Source organism: Acipenser ruthenus, chromosome 24 (genome assembly GCF_902713425.1).
Source record: "Acipenser ruthenus chromosome 24, fAciRut3.2 maternal haplotype, whole genome shotgun sequence".
In the NCBI taxonomy this organism is placed as follows: domain Eukaryota; kingdom Metazoa; phylum Chordata; class Actinopteri; order Acipenseriformes; family Acipenseridae; genus Acipenser; species Acipenser ruthenus.
The window spans coordinates 13,277,987-13,294,915 of NC_081212.1; the positions used below are offsets into that span (position 1 = coordinate 13,277,987).

A 16,929-nucleotide genomic window follows, 5' to 3' on the forward strand; every position below is an offset into this window, starting at 1 on the left:
GTTTCCTTTAAGGCTGTGTTGGACTTTGTTTATCTCTCTGCTCGTCCACCCACACTGTCATTGAATTTATTACATTTCTTTTATTTCTAAGTCTTGTGCTTCCTGTGTTTGCATTGGTGTTTGTACCTGCAGCTGCATTTTTTAAATTCCTCCTATATTTTGAAAGGAGAAAATTAATCTTAATATGTTACAAAATGAGAAAAACAAACACACTGAGAGTGCTTGAGAGAACTTGGGTAATATTACTCAGCTTTTGGGTCCAGTGTTGTAAAATTAACAGGCGTTTTACCTCTTCCAAAAAGTAGGAGCTGAACACTGGAGATAAAACTTTTGAAAATAAAGCACTAAGCCTCCCTGTCATGTGTTCAAACCAGACAGCAGTTTGTCCTGTCCTGAACCCCACTCGCTTGACCCCGCCTCCTTCCCAGCTGGGGGCATGGTCTCCAGTGCAATGCCCCACCTCCTCCCGAACGCTTTTTCTTGAAGGTCGATGATGTCATGGCGTATGTCGGCCATCATTAGTAGCAAGAAGTCGAAGGAGCCAGGAGGACCCTGGGAAAACAGAAAAGAAAGGGCAGCTCACTTAGCCTAGCCACACAGTCCGACTGCTTACACTTCCTGTGAACGGTGTGAGTTAAACATTGGACTAGCTGCATACCGTGCATACCCTAAAACAAACCAAGCTAAAATATTTGCTTACCAAATAGGAGGGGTGTGTCAATACTCATATTTTCAGAGTAATTCCCTTGTTTTAAGTTGTTAGGTATTCACTAAATGAAACAAAGCATGTTGATTACTCTGTTAATTCATTATTGACAACTTGACTAATTAATTAATTAAACAGGAATAAGTAAAGAGGCTGCAAGTACAAGAGGTCACAGAAAGGACAGCAGCGGTCAGCAGCTTTCTGGAAGATGTGAAGGCAGAGTTGTTAACCACAAAGATTCTTATGAAACAGGATTTCTCCTTTATGAAATTACGTTAAGGACTTCTACAGAACAAACTATATTTAGAAAAGGTCATTATAATTACAAAAGCAAAGACTCTTAGAACTAGAATTATTGCCTTATAAGGAAAGTGCACCACAGACCCCTACTTGTAAAAGACTATTTAAACCAAACAGAGCACAATGCTCTCAAACTGAGAAAAAACTTTCAAGCTCAGCTGTACATGTTAGTGTGTTTCTTTCCTTTCCAGGACAGGTTTGATTAGTGAAGTGCAATTTGAGAGTATGACTTACCGGCAGGCCTCTGGGACCAGGGAGCCCCCTTTCACCCTGAAGAAAATAGACAGACACCCGTCAGAAACAGCAGAGTCTGTAACCATCCTCCAGAGTAAAACCAGCCTGCTACACAGCTACCCACCCCCACAGACCTAGCCATTCCACCTCCTAATGAACCTGTCAGAAACAGCAGAGTCTGTAACCATCCTCCAGAGTAAAACCAGCCTGTTTACACAGCTACCCACCCCCACAGACCTAGCCATTCCACCTCCTAATGAACCTGTCAGAAACAGCAGAGTCTGTAACCATCCTCCAGAGTAAAACCAGCCTGCTTACACAGCTACCCACCCCCACAGACCTAGCCATTCCACCTCCTAATGAACCTGTCAGAAACAGCAGAGTCTGTAACCATCCTCCAGAGTAAAACCAGCCTGTTTACACAGCTACCCACCCCCACAGACCTAGCCATTCCACCTCCTAATGAACCCGTCAGAAACAGCAGAGTCTGTAACCATCCTCCAGAGTAAAACCAGCCTGCTACACAGCTACCCACCCCCACAAACCTAGCCATTCCACCTCCTAATGAACCCGTCAGAAACAGCAGTCTGTAACCATCCTCCAGAGCAAAACCAGCCTGCTTACACAGCTACCCACCCCCACAGACCTAGCCATTCCACCTCCTAATGAACCTGTCAGAAACAGCAGAGTCTGTAACCATCCTCCAGAGTAAAACCAGCCTGTTTACACAGCTACCCACCCCCACAGACCTAGCCATTCCACCTCCTAATGAACCCGTCAGAAACAGCAGAGTCTGTAACCATCCTCCAGAGTAAAACCAGCCTGCTACACAGGTCCCACCCCCACAGACCTAGCCATTCCACCTCCTAATGAACCTGTCAGAAACAGCAGAGTCTGTAATCATCCTCCAGAGTAAAACCAGCCTGTTTACACAGCTACCCACCCCCACAGACCTAGCCATTCCACCTCCTAATGAACCCGTCAGAAACAGCAGAGTCTGTAACCATCCCCCAGTGTAAAACCAGCCTGCTACACAGGTCCCACCCCCACAGACCTAGCCATTCCATCTCCTAATGGATTTAAAAACTTAGGTTCGGAAAGAAGGATTGCCCTCTATACACATTATGTCATCCATTTATGACCAGAGCCATATACAGTGCCTTGCGAAAGTATTCGGCCCCCTTGAACTTTGCGACCTTTTGCCACTTCAGGCTTCAAGCATAAAGATATGAAACTGTAATTTTTTGTGAAGAATCAACAACAAGTGGGACACAATCATGAAGTGGAACGAAATTTATTGGATATTTCAAACTTTTTTAACAAATAAAAAACTGAAAAATTGGGCGTGCAAAATTATTCAGCCCCCTTAAGTTAATACTTTGTAGCGCCACCTTTTGCTGCGATTACAGCTGTAAGTCGCTTGGGGTATGTCTCTATCAGTTTTGCACATCGAGAGGCTGAAATTTTTGCCCATTCCTCCTTGCAAAACAGCTCGAGCTCAGTGAGGTTGGATGGAGAGCATTTGTGAACAGCAGTTTTCAGTTCTTTCCACAGATTCTCGATTGGATTCAGGTCTGGACTTTGACTTGACCATTCTAACACCTGGATATGTTTATTTGTGAACCATTCCATTGTAGATATTGCTTTATGTTTTGGATCATTGTCTTGTTGGAAGACAAATCTCCGTCCCAGTCTCAGGTCTTTTGCAGACTCCATCAGGTTTTCTTCCAGAATGGTCCTGTATTTGGCTCCATCCATCTTCCCATCAATTTTAACCATCTTCCCTGTCCCTGCTGAAGAAAAGCAGGCCCAAACCATGATGCTGCCACCACCATGTTTGACAGTGGGGATGGTGTGTTCAGGGTGATGAGCTGTGTTGCTTTTACGCCAAACATAACGTTTTGCATTGTTGCCAAAAAGTTCGATTTTGGTTTCATCTGACCAGAGCACCTTCTTCCACATGTTTGGTGTGTGTCCCAGGTGGCTTGTGGCAAACTGTAAACGACACTTTTTATGGATATCTTTAAGAAATGGCTTTCTTCTTGCCACTCTTCCATAAAGGCCAGATTTGTGCAGTATACGACTGATTGTTGTCCTATGGACAGAGTCTCCCACCTCAGCTGTAGATCTCTGCAGTTCATCCAGAGTGATCATGGGCCTCTTGGCTGCATCTCTGATCAGTCTTCTCCTTGTATGAGCTGAAAGTTTAGAGGGACGGCCAGGTCTTGGTAGATTTGCAGTGGTCTGATACTCCTTCCATTTCAATATTATCGCTTGCACAGTGCTCCTTGGGATGTTTAAAGCTTGGGAAATCTTTTTGTATCCAAATCCGGCTTTAAACTTCTCCACAACAGTATCTCGGACCTGCCTGGTGTGTTCCTTGTTCTTCATGATGCTCTCTGCGCTTTAAACGGACCTCTGAGACTATCACAGTGCAGGTGCATTTATACGGAGACTTGATTACACACAGGTGGATTCTATTTATCATCATTAGTCATTTAGGTCAACATTGGGTCATTCAGAGATCCTCACTGAACTTCTGGAGAGAGTTTGCTGCACTGAAAGTAAAGGGGCTGAATAATTTTGCACGCCCAATTTTTCAGTTTTTTATTTGTTAAAAAAGTTTTAAATATCCAATAAATTTCGTTCCACTTCATGATTGTGTCCCACTTGTTGTTGATTCTTCACAAAAAATTACAGTTTCATATCTTTATGTTTGAAGCCTGAAATGTGGCAAAAGGTCGCAAAGTTCAAGGGGGCCGAATACTTTCGCAAGGCACTGTATATAGATTGGTAACTTATGGGTCAATTGATTCATTCGCATCCCTCCACCTACCCCAACTCCACCCTGGTATCTACCCCAACAAGGAGGTTTACTGTCTCATCCAGCAAGCCAGGTGATGGGCTCTCAAACCAACGGGTTTCAGGCAAGTATTAATATCTGTGCATCTCATAGGCATGAATACAATATCAATTATTCCAATTTCTGTTATGGGGGTGTCACAAGGCTGGCTGAGTGGTGACACGTCAGACCCGGAAGAAACAGACAGAGACAGCGAGGTTGGTGAAGCTGAGCGCTTGGTTGTGCTCAGCATTTAATAAACAAAACAAGAGAACAAAAAAACAGGACATGGCACTTACGCCAAAATAAATATATAAACAAAACGCACTAACACACAAAACAAGCAGACGAACATGTACCGTGCTGGCACTTCCAGCACGCTGTAGCAATTGTTATTTCACTTTAACTGTATTTCTCCTTTCTCTCTCTCCCGTTCTCCACTCTCGAACACCCAACCCCGAGTGAGTGAAAACATGCTGCTTTTATGCAGTTGTACCGAGACTCGATTGCTAGTCAATCATTCAATTGGAATCTCGGTACAACTGCACGTGAATTAATTAAGTGTACTCCCGTGACCACACATTACATTTTAACCAGCACGTGAAGTGATCTGTGCCATCCTCGTGCCTAAATACAATTATACATTTTTAAATACACGTGAAACACAGACCCGTTTATATCCCGTGTACCAATGACTATACACCAACATTAACACACGCACCATACAACACATAACACACAAATGCACACAGGGGCGGGGCACATTGCCACAGGGGGGTTGTCCTGATCTGCTGAATTCTGGTATGGCCATATAAATCACACCTATGTTTAGTGTACAACTGCTTCTTATAATACCATGCAGGGCAGTGAAGGCCTTTGCTTGAAGATACCCCGGGTTAGTGAACCTCATTGGGTAAGCAGGGTTCCTCTCAAGCACTGCCCAGCATTCTAGACTTGTGCCTGCTATACATTCACTAGGCAGACAGGGTGCCAGCATTGCCATTCCCTCACCTTTCACTGACACAAAGCCCATGTGTGGAAGGGTGGGGGAATTCACGGGAGACAGAAGATTCTACTTAAGAACACTGCACAGGTGTTATTTATTTATTTTAGCCCGCAGAGGGCGCTGTTGTCTGTGGCCTGTATACCGGCAACGGTAATCAGGTCCACAGGTTACCCACAGGTATATGCAGGCGCACTCACAGGTGCTCAAAAATAATAATGAAAACCAAAGGCAAAATGAAAAGGGAAAATAAAACACAGTAATAAAACTACAAAAGTGTTGCTTATGCAGTGCCCCCATTGCCGGTAAGCTGGTCAGCTCGGATCTCTGTCCTACGCTTCACAATTCACTATACACTGGGTGGCCAAGGTTCCCCTATCACTACACACGTCCCCTCGGGTACATAACGATATATTTTAATAAATGGTTTATTTAAGGCTGGCTGTCTTCCTCAGCCGTGCTTGTCTGATTTTATTCTCTCGCTCCCATCACTGGCGTTCCTGCCTGGTGTTTGTGTATGCTCGCCTCCTCATCTAGTGTCACTGGGTTTCCCCAGTCATGGCCACCCGAATGCACAACCAAGCTCAGTTCTTATGGGTCGAGCAACCCCCAAAGGCCCGCCTCTCAACCACTCAGAGAGAGGGAAAGCCAACACACCTTCCCCCCAACCTCTGTGTCATTACCATGATTGACAGGCAGATCTTACGAGGCTGCTGCCCCCTTCCTGCAGAACCACGCATGCGCCAGATTGTCAGCACAGATCTCCCCTGTTACACCATGTCTGTGCTGTACGTTCCTTACAGACAGACAGACACTTTAGAGGTTAGCACAGGCGTTGTTCTATCATACAGACTGTAGCTGGGGCCTTTAGTCTTTAAAGTGATTGTGTAGCAAACAAAAGAAATCCATAAACCTGCTGTGCTCTTCCATTCACTATATGAGTTAAATCTGCTATGCTCTTCCATTCACTATATGGGTTAAATCTGCTGTGCTCTTCCATTCACTATATGGGTTAAATCTGCTGTGCTCTTTCATTCACTATATGGGTTAAATCTGCTGTGCTCTTTCATTCACTATATGGGTTAAATCTGCTGTGCTCTTCCATTCACTATATGGGTTAAATCTGCTGTGCTCTTCCATTCACTATATGGGTTAAATCTGCTGTGCTCTTTCATTCACTATATGGGACTCAAATGTGCAATTCTGAAAGAAACATTTCATTTTCCTGTCAATACACAAGGTTAAAGAAATCTCTGTTTGCTTTCAGATTGTCTTACGCATTGCTGGCCTTTTCACCTGGAGAGTGAACTTGTCCCCCTCAGGACCTTCTTTCCTGTCATAAATGACTGGCTCCTTCCCCTTATGACTGATAGGTGATAAGATGTCCTTCCCCACCCCTAATGTAGTACCAGTGGTCATGTTTTAAAATGAAAATACATGAACATGAAAATACTGCACATTTGAGACCAATATAGCAACTGGGAGAACACAACATGGAAGATCTGTGAAATGATTTGTTAGTTACACGGCGGCTCTGTACAAACAAGACTTTTTACCTTCTGTCCATTTCCTCCCGGGGCCCCTGAAGATCCCTGCGGATAGAAGAGAATTTAATTTCCGTATCACTTCAGTATGAAATAGATGTTGACTCCGCCACTGAGCACACCCAGCATGTATTCAATTATTCACAAATGCCAGCCCTGCAGGTGTCTGCTTTGAGCTCACTGGACACAGGGTTGGATGTAGCTAGATTTCCTCCTTCTTATCCCGCGGGAGAGCCAGAGCCAATGCAGTGCTCCTTCTGGAGGCCCTAGTGAAGACTAAGCACCCCAACCTGTACTCCCCTGACTGTATGAGCCCCTGCACACCACATCGCTGTGCCTTTACCAGGGGAGACCCTCAGGGACCCCTGCACTCCCCTGACTGTATGACTTACCCTGAACACCACACAGCCGTGCCTTTATCAGGGGAGACCGTCGGGGACCCTTGAGCTCCCCTGACTCTGTGACTCACCCTGTACACCACACAGCCATGCCTTTACCAGGGGAGACCCTCAGGGACCCCTGCACTCCCCTGACTGTATGACTCACCCTGCACACCACACGGCCGTGCCTTTACCAGGAGAGGCCGTCGGGGACCCTTGATCTCCCCTGACTGTATGACTCATCTTGCACACCACACGGCCGTGCCTTTACCAGGGGAGACCCTCAGGGACCTCTGCACTCCCCTGACTGTATGACTCACCCTGCACACCACACAGTCGTGCCTTTACCAGGGGAGACAGGCATATTTTAGTATTTCAGCATTCAGTAATAAAATAAGCAGCCGTTTACAATTAACATAGTGCTTTGACCAGTCATCCCTCTCTACAATACTTATTTTCTTAATACATGCTTTTCCCCTAAAAAGGAAAACAAACTCTTCAACCACGACATGGAAGAAGATGAATTAAAGCAGGCTGCAGTCCTTGAAATTGTATTTCAATTAGTAATTAATTGCAATTAGACTCAATAAACAATTAGTAACCAAAGAACATACAAGTATATGAAAGTACTTTCCCTGTTAATGCTTAGTTTCCACTCCATGCGCTTTCAGAATGTCTCCTCCTTAACAGAAAGGGACACTGGAAAGCCTTACATTGCTGGAGATAAAGGGAGATTATAAGCGCACTGGTTTGGGGTCCTGTTTGAATCTTGGATGTAATTTGATCTTAAAATCCTCATCATACCAGTACTCATAAATAATCTCCACATGATCATATCCACCAAACATGACATTATGTTAAAGGAAACTGAAGAAATGGAAGTAAAAGTCAGAGAGGATGGTTTGCTTTCTGACAACTTGGTAAGGTAGTCAAAGATTAGGCCAATCAGGGTCTGTGAAACCAGTCAGTATGAAACCAAGCAGTGGTGGCTGCTGGCCAAAAAAAATGGGGAGGCAGAAAAAAGGCAGTTGATGTCCCCTTAAGCCTCCAGCAGCAGTAGAATCGTATTATTGTATTTTGACTGACAACACATTTCACATCATCTAACATTTTACCCCGATTTAGCAAGCCAGAAGAGAAAATAAAACAGTAGCCTATCATAGTTTATTGTAATAAACTTAACTGTTACACACTGCTAGCAAATGTTTAAAAATGCACTGCATGCAGCATTAATATAGCATTTCGATTTCACAGGGTGCGATTTGTCAAATTTCCAGGGGGGGGTGGGGGGTATAAAATACACAAACTATAAAAAAGTAGCAAAGCCTCTAGGCTATAGTAAAGATACATCACATTGATACAGCACTATTATGCTAACATCTGCCACCATGCTAATGTCATTGTCGTTTCACAGAATTGCTATACTGTATGCAACATGTTTGAATATCATGTACCAGGATGGCGTCAAGAATGAGACTCACAGTCAGAAAAAGCTGCAGCTTAAGTGCGGGTGCGCATGTTTAATTAACAAACAACAAAGACAAATAAACAGGGCCAGAGGGCCTAAATAAAGAGTCAAACAAGAACTTACAAGAGCCAGGCTGAGCTACATCTTCACTGGCTTTCCTTCTCCAAACACCACTCTCAAATAAAGGGTTTCTCCTTGCTTTTATACATGTGGCCACTCCCCAATTAGCATCATAGCTCCTGCCCTGCCACGTGCCTTCCCCTTGTGCAATGCACACATGGCCGCAATCTGCCACCTCCCCCCTTGAAACACCAACCCCTTCTCCCATTGTCTGGTTTTCTCCCTCTGGATTCTTGTGGGTGGGTTGGTGGGCCGGTTGGTTGGTTGGTTGTGGTGGAGGTGGTCCACTCGCCTCTTCCTTTGGCCATGGTGGTCCTGGGTGTTCTGTCAGGGGTGCCCGTTTAACCCCTCCTGTGACCCCTTGACTTTTGTAAGGGGATACGTTTAACTCCCGTGGTTACCCGAGCTTTTGTAAAGGGGTGCCCATTTAACCCTCTTGGCGAACCCTGAGCATCTGTGAGGGGGTGCCCGTTTAACCCCCTTTCTACCCCCTGACACTGGGCACTCCGGCGATGGCTCCCCTGCTCACCTTCCCCACACTGGAGATGGCAGTGGCTCCTCCCTCTTTGGCTCTGGAGATGGCAGTGGCTCCTCCCTCTTTGGCTCTGGAGATGGCAGTGGCTCCTCCCTCTTTGGCTCTGGAGATGGCAGTGGCCCCTCCCTCTTTGGCTCTGGAGATGGCAGTGGCCCCTCCCTCTTTGGCTCTAGAGACAGCAGTGGCTCCTCCCTCTTTGGCTCTGGAGATGGCAGTGGCTCCCTCTCTGGCACTCGGGTAGGCAGCACCTGCTTTGCTCACCTCCTCTTCACCCTGAAGGGGGCAGCACACCATAGGGTTGCCGAACTCTCCACAGACGAGGCACCAACCTTGGTCCTCCAGGCTACCAAATGTAGCAGGAAAAAAACTCTCTGGGCTCCTCCAATTAAAATCTGTGCTCAGATCATGTCATCTGCTACTGCTAGTACTGTGGTTAATAGCAGATAGAAGTTTATTTATAACTGAAACTTGCCTCCACGTACGCTCGCAGAGACATACTTTGTATTGCTAACATTGCTAAAAATACAAACGCAGTATAATATTTATTTTATATTAAGATACAACAAACCCTGTGCACACCAATCATTGTCAGTCTCCTAGGCAAAGAAACACCACACACTGAAGTATTATTTAACCATTTTATTCCATTCATTTGCATTTAGGTACCAAACGCTATTTGCATGCTGTATTAAGTTGGGCACTATTGGCCATCCGTTTAGCAATATTTTGAGATATGCGCATATGTCAGCTGTTAGAACATAAAGAATATAAGAAAGTTTACAAATGAGAGGAGGCTATTCGGCCCATCTTGCTCGTTTGGTTGTTAGTAGCTTATTGATCCCAGAATCTCATCAGCAGCTTCTTGAAGGATCCCAGGGTGCAGCTTCATTGCATTTTGTCTGTGTGATTACTTACACTATTATTAATGTATTTTTAAAATTGTAATCCCAAGGATGCCAGCCTTGCTTCGCCCAAGGATGCCAGCCTCGCTTCGCTCAAGGATGCCTGTAGCTCCGCATCGCTGGGGCTGCCTGTTGCTCCGCATCGCAGCAGGAAAAACTGTGGCCGGAACCCCACCAAGGGGAGCTGCCGGCCATGAAGAAGGGGAGGAGGTCGGGAGACCACCAACCCCAGCAGCATTTTCGCTGCCGGAGATCGTGGGGGAGGTCAGGAGACCTGCTCCCACTGCAGCAGTTGTGCTGCAGGAAGTGCTGTGGCCGGGGCCCCACGGGGGGGATCTGCCGGCTACGAAGAAGTGGGACGTCGGGGAACCACCTGCACCCGCAGCTTTTCCGTTGCCAGGACTGCCCTGGCTGAAGGTTATGCTGACAGCATTGCCAGTAGCAGCCTCGCTACTGGCAACATTGCCACCCATGAACCCCTTAAAGTCCCTGTTCTTGGCCCGGGACTTTGTGCTGGACTTTTGGGATTTTAAGGGGGAGGTGGCCGTTGAGGCCATGTGTGCTGCGCACAAGGGGGGGTATATGTGGCAATGTGTCCTGCCCCTGTGTGCATTTCTGTATTGTATGTTGCGTGGGATGTGTTAATGTTGGTGTATAGAGATGGCTGCACGGGATATAAATGGGTGTGTGCAGCACAAGTTATTTAAAATGTATAATTGTATTTAGGCACGAGGATTGCACATCACTTCACGTGCATTTAAAGTAATTAATATGTGAGCACGAGGTTGCACATAATTAATTCACGTGCTAGGATTCAAGTGAATAATTAATTAGTAATTGAATCCCGGCACAACAGCATATATAGATGCACGTTTCACTCACTCGGGGTTGTGTGTTCGGTGAGTGGAGAACAGGTGTGGAGAAGGAGAAAATAAAAAGTAAATATAAGTAAGTTTGACTCACCGTGTTTGTTTGTCTTTTCATCCACTGTTTTTGTTTGTCTATTTATTTTGGCCTCAAGTGCCGTGTCCTGTCTTCTGTTTTCTGTTTAAAACCTTTTGTTTGTTTATTAAAACACTGAGCGCTGCTGCAACTCAGTTACACACAGTACGTCTGTCTCTGTGATTCTTTCTGGTCTGAAGTCCTCCCTGCAGCTAGCCTGTCACAGAGACATATATATATATATATATATATATATATATATATATATATATATATATATATATATATATATATATATATTGTAGAAGGAATGCGGTATACAGAGGGTACAATAAAATAAATTAAGTAAAAAGAACGGTTGTACCATAACGAAAACGCTGAATAAGCGGGATGTATTAAGATGAATGTGTTGCTGGTTGTTTTTAAATCCCGTTGTGAGAAGTAAGGAATAGAGTGAACTACAGAACCCATAATCATTAGCGTGACCAGTCAATGCATACTGGGTAATTAACGCAGGTTTAAATTGACTGGCGAAGCTAATGAGAGGGGGGGTCGTAGGAACGGTGGAGAGTTCCGTGTTGATTGTAGAGACGGCGAAAGTCTACAGTATTAAAATTGTTGAAGTAGTTGGAGACGGCGTACGGTGGAAGATTTAAATTGAACAACGAAGCACAGTTCAGTTTATGAAGAAGGAAAGCTGTAAGCCTTCTTTTATTAACCTGAAGAGGCACTTCGGATTTATAAAAACAACCAGCAATTGAAACGTCTTTTAAGTTGGACGAAGTACAGAGGCTAGAAGGAAGGGTATGTAAAACCAGGTTTTGCATTGTTATTGATTCGCTGTTACCAGACAGACGGTCTGTGTTAATGTGGTAGAGGGAACTTGCATTCTATGTGGGACTGACTGTTACGTTTCCTTCGGTGCACCAACAACACTGAGGACACTGGTGGAAAATACCACACTGCTTGTGTACGCAGACAGTGCGCGTCTGTTCCTGTGGGACGTGAAGTAACAGCGTGTTTAATACTTTTAACTCAACGGAGTGGATTTACAATGCATATAAGTCAGTGACTGTTAAATCTCTGAGCTACGGGGAACAAAGGCTGAGAGGAGCAGAGATATTGGCGCACACGGTGAACAGTGGAAGGAAAACACCGTGTGCTTTATTTAAGTACTGTTTTATTAGTTGTAAGGATTGGTCCCTGGACGGTATACTTTTAACTTTAAGTCCTGCAGCATATGAAGGACTTCCACCAAGTACCAGGAGGGGCAGTCGTGTCCACCCTGCAGTGCAGGACCTCTGTAAACCAGGAGCAGCAGAGCTGAACCAACTTACTCACTGGAGGAGGGGTGGCCTGTCTGTACACTGCCTCTAGAGGGGACTTGAGGAAGTCTACGCAAAGCAGGAGTAAAGTAACTGTGGATTATAAGGGTTGGGAGTGCCCATTAGAAATCTGAACATACTCACCTTGCAGTTCCACGCCAGGAGGTTTAAGTGGACGGTGAGCGACGGACCTGAGACCAATCCTGAACTATATTACTTGTTGAGAACTTGACTGAGGGTCAGTCTCCAAAACTTGTATGATTTACTCCCTCAAGACTACAGGGACACTCTATGTTGTGTTGTGGATAAAGCAGAAAGAGCAGCAGCACAATAAAAGTCACTGTAGTTTTGCATTTCCTGTGTGGCATCCATCTGTTCACCCTGTTCTACACCTTCTGGCTATCCTACACATAATACGTAACTAATACCAACCGGTTACACGTGGTGGCAGCGGTGGGATTGCCAAAACTGCAGGATTCAACTACAGTACCCACCTGACCGTAGAACACCACTGAACCATGGCAAACATGGACGTCTTGCTACAGACCATGATAAACATGGCCAGTGCGCAACAGGAAGCTAACCGGTTGCAGACTGAACAGATACGTGAAGCAAGGGTAGAAAGAGTGGCTATTTTTCAACGCTTGGAACAAGTGGCTACAGCCCCTACTTCTTCTACTCCATCTGCAACCAATGCATCAATCAGGTCAACACATGTCCTGAACAAGATGACGAGCGGAGACGACATCGAGGCCTATCTCTTAGCCTTCGAGAGGACTGCAATACGAGAGGGCTGGCCACGTGATAAGTGGGCCGGAATTGTCGCACCTTTTCTGGTTGGAGAGGCCCAAAAAGCATACTTTGACCTGGCTCAAGAGGAAGCTGACAGTTACGACGTACTCAAAGCTGAGATCTTGGCCCGGGCCGGGATTACTACTGCTTTGAGAGCCCAAAAATATCATGCATGGAGTTTCAAGATGTCACTACCGCCAAGATCGCAAATGTTTGATCTCATCCACTTAGCCAAGCGGTGGCTAAAACCAGATGAGAACAGCAGTAACCAGGTTATTGATCTCCTGGTGATGGATCGATTTCTCAGAGCCCTTCCATCGCCTATGAGAAAGTGGGTGGGCCAAGGAGATCCAACTACACTGAATGAGTTTATCTCATTGGTGGAACGCCAACTAGCGGCCGAAGAGTTGGTGCGCACAACTGCGAACCCCAGTCCTAAAACTTCAGCGCCTGACCCGGTGGAAAGGAAGCAGCGAGTCTACTTCAAGACGGGTAAGCCCTCTACAAGGGGTAATGAAGAGCGGCATACAGTCGTGAAGGGACAAATGCAGGGGGCGGGGCGTGGTATAACATGTAAACGAGAGGGAGTTGATTACTCTTTTTACAAATGTTATAAATGCAATGCAATGGGTCACATTGCTAGGCACTGTCCGCAGACGGAAGAGCCTATGCAGTGCAATATGGGGCATCACTTTTGTGGTAGCATTGTAATACCAGGGAAGCTGGAAGGCAAAGCTCCCTATGTAGCAGAAGTAGGTATAAATGGAACCATAGTTAACGCTCTCATTGATACTGGTAGCTCATTAACTTTAGTAGCAGCAGATTTAATAGCTACAAACCAATTGGACAATAATTTCACCATAGGTATTACATGTATACATGGGGATGTGAAATGTTACCCCACCACTCTGGCTACTGTGTTATTTCAAGGGCAAGTGTACACTCTGAGAGTGGGTGTGGTGCGCAGTTTACCCCATCGTGTAATCCTTGGTAGAGATTATCCAGGATTCAAAGACCTGGTAACCATAAAGAGGGAATTGGCATGCCCAAAGCTAAAAGATACAGTAGGGAATACTACGGTTGAGAGTCTAGTAACATTGTTTCCATTTAGCGATGCATCCTTGTTTGAAGGGCCACGGCCCCATAAGATTTATAAGAGTCGTCGACAAAGACGCCTAGAAAAATGGAAAGTGTCACCAGGTAGAAATGTCTTGGTGGGAGAAGTTGGAAAAAGGGCGGGGAAAGGTGTAAGCACCCAGTGCTTCCCCAATGACATATTAGAGAAAACAGGTGAAGAGGTTGTGGAGATAAATGACAGTGGGGTAGATAATTGGTATGATACATTTTCTCCTTCAACCAGGAATTTTGGGCGGGATCAAGCGCAGGATCCCACGCTAATAAACATTAGAGAGAAAGTGGTTTCTATTAACGATGTGCCCGTGGAGAATGTAACTGTTAACCCACAGAGCATTATCTCATTAAAAATGACTTGTTGTATAGGGTTACGGTAATTAATGGTAATCAAGTAGAACAGCTGTTGGTACCCAAGGCATATCGTTTACTGGTGTTAAAATTAGCAAACAATCATTTGTTTGGTGCCCATTTGGGAAGTGAGAAAACATTACAACGTATAGTGCAAAGGTTCTATTGGCTAGGGATTAACAAAGAAGTAGAACGGTTTTGTAAATCATGTCCCGAATGTCAAAGAGCTAGCCCCAGACCTAGTTTCAGAGCTCCTCTACAGCCTATGCCTATTATAGAGGTACCCTTCGAAAGGATAGCTATGGATCTGGTAGGTCCGCTAAATAAATCAGCTAGGGGACATGAATATGTTCTGGTAATTTTAGATTACGCCACTAGATACCCTGAAGCGATTCCTTTACGGAACATGGCATCAAAAACCATTGCCAAAGAGTTAATCCAGGTATTTTCTAGGGTGGGAATCCCCAAAGAGATCCTGACGGATCAAGGGACCCCGTTCGTCAGTAAACTGATGAAAGATTTGTGTAAATTGCTGCAAATAAAGCCAATTAAAACATCTGTTTACCATCCACAAATGGATGGATTAGTCGAACGTTTTAATAAAACCCTTAAATCAATGTTAAGGAAGGTGATATCCAAGGATGGGAAAGACTGGGATTTACTGTTACCCTACTTAATGTTTGCAGTTAGAGAAGTACCCCAATCTTCCACAGGCTTCTCGCCATTTGAATTGTTGTATGGGCGTCAACCACGGGGAATATTAGACGTTGCCAGGGAAACGTGGGAGGAGCAAAACAAAGTAGGTAAAAATATAGTGGACCACATTATCCAAATGCAGGACCGGATAGATAGGGTACTCCCATTGTCACTAGTCACCTTAAACAGGCACAGAGGAAACAGGCAGTGCAGTATAACAAATTGGCTAAAGTTCGTCAGTTTAACCCTGGAGATAGAGTGATGGTCTTAGTCCCTACTCCAGAAAGTAAGCTCTTTACCCATTGGCAGGGACCTTATGAAATTATCGAGGCAGTGGGGCCAGTAAATTATAAGGTGCGCCAACATGATAAGCGTAAGAAGGAACAGCTATATCATGTTAATTTATTAAAGCCATGGGTAGATAGAGAAGCTTTAACAGTTGAAACTGGACAGGCAATTCGCAGTCCGGAGACACTCGTAGAAAATAATATGGAGAAAGATGGTAAAGAGGGTCAAATAAACTTAGGACCGGACCTTGCAGAAAAACAGGTACAAGAAGTACGTAGAATGGTACAACGGCACAGTGAAGTGTTCTCCTTAACACCGGGCCGAACAAGTGTTATAGAGCATGACATTGTGACAGCCCCGGGTGTTAAAGTTAGAGTCAGACCATAACGCATACCGGAAGCAAAGAAAGCAGATGTTCTGAAAGAACTAGAGTTAATGAAAACCCTAGACGTAGTCGAAGAGTCACATAGCCCATGGAGTAGCCCAATTGTCATGGTGGCTAAGCCCAATGGCACTTGGCGCTTTTGTAATGACTTCCGACAGTTAAACGCTGTATCAAAGTTTGATGCCTACCCCATGCCTAGGGTAGATGAGCTTATTGAGAGGCTAGGTAAGGCGAGGTATTTAACAACGTTGGACCTTACCAAAGGATATTGGCAAATCCCATTAACACCGGGTGCACGGGAGAAAACAGCTTTTTCCACACCGTGGGGATTATACCAGTATAAGGTAATGCCTTTCGGGTTGCATGGCGCACCGGCATCGTTCCAACGCCTAATGGATAAAGTTCTAAGACCTAATTTAGAGTATGCCTCTGCGTATATTGATGACATTGTCGTGTTTACAGAGTCTTGGGAAGATCATTTAAAAAAGGTGGAAGCCGTTTTGGGTAGCTTAAGGGACGCAGGTTTAACAGCGAACCCTGAGAAGTGTTATGTAGGCTTGAAAGAAGCAAAGTATTTAGGGTATGTGGTAGGTGGTGGTATTATCAAACCTCAGGTCAGTAAGGTAGAAGCCATAAAGAGCTGGCCAACCCCGCAAACGAAAAAGCAAGTGAGGGCATTTTTAGGTTTGGCAGGGTATTACAGGAGGTTTGTACCAGAATTCTCAACCATTGCAGCACCACTAACTGAGTTAACTAAAAAGTCAGCTTTGAATAAGGTTCACTGGACCACGAAGACGGAGGCAGCGTTCCGTGAGATCAGTAAAATATTGTGTAGTGAACCAGTATTAACGGTACCTGATTTTGCAAATAAATTTATCTTGCAGACAGATGCGTCTGAAATAGGACTAGGAGCAGTACTGTCGCAGATAAAGAATGGGGTAGAGCACCCAGTCATGTATTTAAGCAGGAAGCTCTTGCCTAGAGA

General features: G+C 45.0%; 1 protein-coding gene across 2 annotated transcripts in view; it reads right to left on the reverse strand.

Moving 5' to 3' along the window:
* Positions 1-334: 334 nt before the first annotated feature.
* Positions 335-16,929, reverse strand: part of LOC117962945 (collagen and calcium-binding EGF domain-containing protein 1-like) — a 108,578-nt gene continuing 91,983 nt past the window's right edge. For both annotated transcript variants that reach the window (XM_058998394.1, XM_058998393.1), the window contains 3 exons: positions 6,642-6,677; positions 1,241-1,276; positions 335-552 (listed from right to left, as the gene is read on the reverse strand). In XM_058998394.1, coding sequence (XP_058854377.1) covers positions 358-552; positions 1,241-1,276; positions 6,642-6,677 — 267 coding nt within the window. In that variant the 3' untranslated portion in view covers positions 335-357. The remainder of the gene's footprint in view (positions 553-1,240; positions 1,277-6,641; positions 6,678-16,929) is intronic.